The sequence below is a fragment of the Trematomus bernacchii genome, unplaced genomic scaffold (assembly GCF_902827165.1).
Source record: "Trematomus bernacchii unplaced genomic scaffold, fTreBer1.1, whole genome shotgun sequence".
Classification (NCBI taxonomy): Eukaryota; Metazoa; Chordata; class Actinopteri; order Perciformes; family Nototheniidae; genus Trematomus; species Trematomus bernacchii.
Genome location: NW_022987588.1, coordinates 4,552,478 through 4,557,939, shown reverse-complemented (window position 1 = coordinate 4,557,939; position 5,462 = coordinate 4,552,478). Strand labels below are relative to the sequence as shown.

The 5,462-nt window shown below is 41.0% G+C and overlaps 1 protein-coding gene across 2 annotated transcripts; it reads right to left on the bottom strand.

Annotated features, from left to right (window-relative positions):
• Window positions 1-2,002: 2,002 nt before the first annotated feature.
• Window positions 2,003-4,986, bottom strand: gpr18 (G protein-coupled receptor 18). 2 transcript variants are annotated; one of them, XM_034128892.1, is made up of 3 exons: window positions 4,835-4,986; window positions 3,891-3,942; window positions 2,003-3,631 (listed from the first exon to the last, which is right to left on the bottom strand). In XM_034128892.1, the coding sequence occupies exon 3, from the start codon at window positions 3,628-3,630 to the stop codon at window positions 2,617-2,619; it is 1,014 nt and encodes a 337-aa protein (XP_033984783.1). In that variant the 5' UTR covers window position 3,631; window positions 3,891-3,942; window positions 4,835-4,986; the 3' UTR covers window positions 2,003-2,616. The 2 variants fall into 2 exon arrangements, with proteins under 2 accessions (XP_033984783.1, XP_033984782.1); XM_034128891.1 differs by having other exon boundaries at window positions 2,007-3,637.
• Window positions 4,987-5,462: the final 476 nt, after the last annotated feature.

The following is a 5,462-nucleotide window of genomic DNA, read 5'->3' as shown; positions in this document are numbered from 1 at the left end:
CATATTTCTTTTCTTATATTCACAGGGGTCATTTGTCCGAAATCTGTTTCCACATTCAAAATTGCAACTTGTAAGAACACTTTTCAGTAATTGTAACAAAGATAAGTAATTCAACCAAGCACTCTATAGAAAAACAAACACAGCAACACTGTCTCTGATCATCATTTGATGGTGTGCTGACACGCAAACTCTATTAAGCTGTCTTCAAATATGCAAAAATGATATGATTTTACAATGATTACATATTCACTTCCCCAGCTGGCTGGCTCCAAGCGTCTCCATTTGTCATCGACTATTGTGTCCAATTATATGATTAGCTTTGAACACTCCAGCACTTCGAGAGCTCTCGTGTGTTCTGCCGCGCAGAGTGATTCACAAACAAAGTCATTACAACATGTATTCACACATATCAAATAACAAAACAGATGGCCACTGCGCTCGCCGCCTGATTTGTTTTCCACACGAGTGGTAGAAGAAAAAAAAAAGTATATTGTGCGAGCTGTGTTTAATGCTGACTGTTTTTATTCCCAAAGAAGAGCAGCTGGCTGTCGCGCTGTTAGATCAGCTCCTATGAAAGACAATCTTGTTTTCATTAATTTCTCTACAACAAAGGCACTTGTTGGGAAGATTTAGAATTACAGCGGGTAAAGCTTCCGGATAATTCATCACAGGGACTTGACAGGAAACTTAATTGTTTTAAATGCCAGTTGCTGTGAGCAGCGTGACTGGTTTTCCTTTGATGTCTAACAGGTGGGACAGATAGACGACCCTCTGATGTTTCATTTGACCTTTGACCTCTTGGTTATAAATTCACTTGTAGTCCGCCGGCCAATAAACCTATCATCATGTGATGAACTGCAGTTCCCAGAATTCCATGTGAGATGGAAATCTTGTAACCTGCCTCCTCTTGTTAAGCACAGTGTAAATCTAGTCCATCTTTATCCCACTGTACAAACCAACCGAGCACCACATGGACTCTGAGTGCAGTTTTTTCGCTTACCACCGTATTATATTTACTTACCTAAATCAAACGGGGCTTGAAAAAGAAAACACAATCTCAATTTGACAGTATATCACAATGTATTTAGTTTGTTGGCAATCGATCAGCAATACACTACTATGCTATGGTACATGTGGTCACACCGCAGGACGCCCAGACTGTCTAATTGTATGAGACACTACATAGTTACTCAGCCACACTGACTCACTGTCTAATCCAGTTAGGGCTGTGTTGGTGTGACACACACACTAACTAGATTATTCTAACAATTGGGAACACCAAATCAATTATTTGCTGTTTTGTGCAGGACACCTATCAAACCATCTTGCTCAAGATGAGTGTTTCCTTCATTTAAATTAAACAGTCTTTCCATAGAGATAGAACCGTCACACATTTAGCGCCTTTTAAAATCCTCACTTTTCCGTCATTTTAGGTATACATCGTGGACACAATGCATGTTCTACATCGTTTGGCTTGCAGCAGAGACCTGACATAAAATATTTTCTCTTTTTAAGGTTAAGGTTGCTTTAAATCTGCTAAATAGCCTAGCTGACATCTCGTGAGGATGTTACTGTAAATGCACTTCAAGTGGCTGAATCATTTAACATCTAATCAATACGATTCCTATTGCACCATAAACACACTTTAGTCTGACTCCCCGGTTGAGGAAGCTGTTAACAACTTCTCTTCTGATGAAGTGGAATGGTTATTTTATAAAGCCAATTGAGATTTTAAAAAATACAGATACAAAACAGTTCAAGTTCAAAGACAAGTATAAAGAACTCTATAGCAGAGAATAAAGAACCTTACACTTTTCAATTTAAAAGTAAAGAAAGCAGTTTTTCCTTCTCTTTCAGGCAGATAGGGTCTCGCTGTGCCATGCTGCCCTCACCTGGTCGATATATTAACAGCATCTTCCAGGACGATTGTGGTTTGTGTTAAAACGATGTCTTGTATCAAATGGTAACTCCGACTCCACAAATATGAAACAATGAAGTGACACTGGTTCAGAAAACGTATTTTAATCATAGACTGTATATATATAAAGATTTGAATGCAGCATTGATGGTTATATTTAAACCACGATGCAACACTGAGAGGCGACGTTCCAAAAATGGTGCAGCCACCACAAACAAAAGGCAGCAACCTTTAACAACCCACGATTGCTTCCTGTGTGTTTCCCCCCCCGTGGAGGCAGTCAGGTCATTCATAGTTCTTGATTCACATGGCTGAGAATAGTTGATGCAAAATAATAAAGCAAACACTGTGATACTGTGGGCTATGTTTGAATGATTATGAGCTTTATTTTCACCTGCATGTATAACACCTGAGCCACAGACACTCGTGCTTTGTCTGCCAGAGCAAAGACTCACAAAAAAAACCCATCTCAAGTCTCATGGGTGAGTCAATCAGCTCTGAACACAGATGTTTTTTGCCACAACAGCAGCACCAGCTCCCATACTGTGAGTGTAAATTACACTTTGGAAATTAATTGCAAGTTCTGATCCTCTCGATAATGAACCATGTACACATTGAAGCATTCAGTGTTACATTGCGCAAAAAGCAAGCACAGTAGATATCAGTTCGTTTTTTGGCGTGAAAGTTTGATGCGCGCGTCAAATCATTGCGCTGTTCAAGTTGCTGATTGATCGGACGCTGCCCGTGTTTGTGTGCCTGCTTTTCCGTCGCACGCTCCGCAGATAGTTCCTGTACAGAATCACGCTGATCACCCTGTCCTGGAACTGCTTGGAGACAATGTAGAACAAAATGATGTCTAACACTGTGCTCATGTTCATCAGGAATGTGGTGAAGACAGCCCATGTGCTAAACCCGCCATCTTGGCCCGTCCCCACTAAACGGAGCACCAAACACACATGGAAGGGCACAAAACACACCAACACTTGGACAATGAGTGTGATGATAATCCGGATTGACTTCTGCTTGACTTTAGGCTTGAGTTTAGAGGTGCGGCCGTGCTTCAGATTATCCACAATGACAATATAGCAGACAATCATTATACATATGGGAACCAGGAAGAAGAACAGGAGTCGTACGAAGTTGACGGGGTTGTCGCGGCGCATGTAGATGATGTCTTGCATTTTGATGCAGGTGGTGTAGTTGGAGACGCTGTCTGGATCGTCCTCAGAGAAGATCAGGGGGATGGTGCTGCCCAGAGTCATGAGCCACACCCCAAGACTCCCCACCACGGCCTTTGGGATGTTCCTCAGCTCTTTGCTGTGCTTCGGCTGAATAATGGCCATGTAGCGGTCAGAACTGATCAGAGCGAAGAGCCACAGAGCCATGCAGGGGTAGAAGATGGTCAGAGCGGCACTGATTCTGCAGAAGACGTCTCCAAAGGGCCAATAGTCGTAATAGTGGTAGACTATTCTGAAGGGTAGCAGCAGGATGAAGGTGAGGTCCACCAGCGCCACGTTTATCATGTAGACAGTGACAGAGGTCTTCTTCTTGGTGGTGAGAGAAAACACCCATAAAGCGGTGATATTCACTATGAATCCTATGATGAAGACGATGCAGTAGAAGACCAGGCCCGCCACGCGGTACTCCACCGGTCCCTGCTCCGGCCGAACAGACTCCACGGACATGTTGGAGGAGTTTAGATCCAGCTCCATCCTGAAACTTGCACAAAACAGCAATAAATTGGTGTTTATTTCTATTGAGTAATCCATTCATCATATTTTTTTGCTCTTTAAAGCCAATTTGTTTTCATGATTGGAGCTGAAGTCCTGTTAATTCACTTCTGTTGAAAGGTCATGTGCTTCCAGCGAGGTCTTCAGGAGGTAAAAGTGATATATTGGCTATACGTGGTGTCTTTACATAAAGTAATACACCTAGTTTAAAAAAGATCAGACGGGCAAGTAGTGCAACTTACTTTTGAACATATTGTAGAAGTTATCCCTCACAAGTCCACTTGAGTTGGAAATCTATGAAAAAAACAACCAATAAAAAATAAAACACAAATTCCATAAAAAAGTGATTTTCCTTTCAACATGACTACAGGGAAACTGTATGAGAGAAAAAACGTGTGAAAAAATGATGTTTCCGGAAGAAACTGCAGGTGAGTTAGCCAGAGGCGGCTTCTGTACAGATCTGGGTTTTACAGCTTGTAGAACCTGCTGCTTGATTATTTAAATACTTATTTTTAGAAGCTGTACAGCTGCATGGTGAAAGAGAGAGGAAGAGAAACAGACCGTCTCGATGTGTGGTTAATTAAAAAGTATATGAATAAACTAACACATAAACCAAATAAATATGTGAATACACAAGAATGGAGTAACTGCTATACATTATTGTGTTTTACACAACATGATGCTTGATCATTTAAATACGTATTTATTCAAAGCTGAGCAGCTGAACTGCGAGAGAGAGGAAGAGAAACAGACCGTGTATTTCTAGATGTGTGGTTAATAAAAAAAATGAATAGAGAAGCAAATATTTAAAGCCAATAAATAACAAAATACACATTATACTGTATAAAGAATTGATTTACTATAATCTGTGTTCAGGGGGAAAATGTGGAAGCGAAAGTAAATACTGTTTCTTGATTTGTGACATCTGTGTTTTACAGTTCTACAGTTAACCTTTTTTTTACTGCATTTACTATCTATCTGCAAATTGTGTGATATCCTTTTAAATAAGTAAACAATTCTTATTAAGACATGAATAAAACAAATAGATTAATTCAAATACGTTTGTCCCTTTACGCACCAAAACACTCACACACACAAACAGAAAGTGACTGTCAAACATGTGTGTCCATTTTAAAGGTCAAACAGATCAGGTAGCCTTGCCTGAACAATAAAAGACTGCACTTACCACAGAAATCACACAAACATCTTGACAAGCTTGCGCCAACAGGTTTATGAAGCGGCACAGCGATTTATCTGAGCACTCAGCCAAAACAGGGAAGTGAATGCTTTCTCAAAGGGTAATGTGATGGAAATGGTGGCGAGACTGAGCACAGTGTAAAGCCCCCCATCACTTCCTGTGTGCTGTAGTTTCTGTACTTTAGATTCCTTTACAGTATCTGCGTCGTTGGAACACAAAGGGCTACAGCTTTCCACAGTCTGCAATTACACCCCCTTAAAGAAAATGATGTGCCATTAGAAGTGGGAGTGTGTTTGGCAGGCAGAGAGATGGCAGATTTAGGGCGAGTTATTGATTGGAAAAGTGGGGTCTGTCACAGCACATTAGTTCTCAGGGGAGTAATCCACAGCAGGTTGCTGTGAGAAGCATCTGCTGCTGGAGAGAAGTAATTAAAAACAGGATGTTGAGGCAGTTGCCATATAAACAGGAAATAAGACGGTGGTAATAGACACTTCACGCTGATGCTGTGAGATGGTTTTACACCACGTCGACTTAATGGATGCAAAGCGCATACCTCAGGTGAAAAGCTCAAGGTCAGTCTGGACCTGGATTGAATACAGATTCATGTGTGTGATTA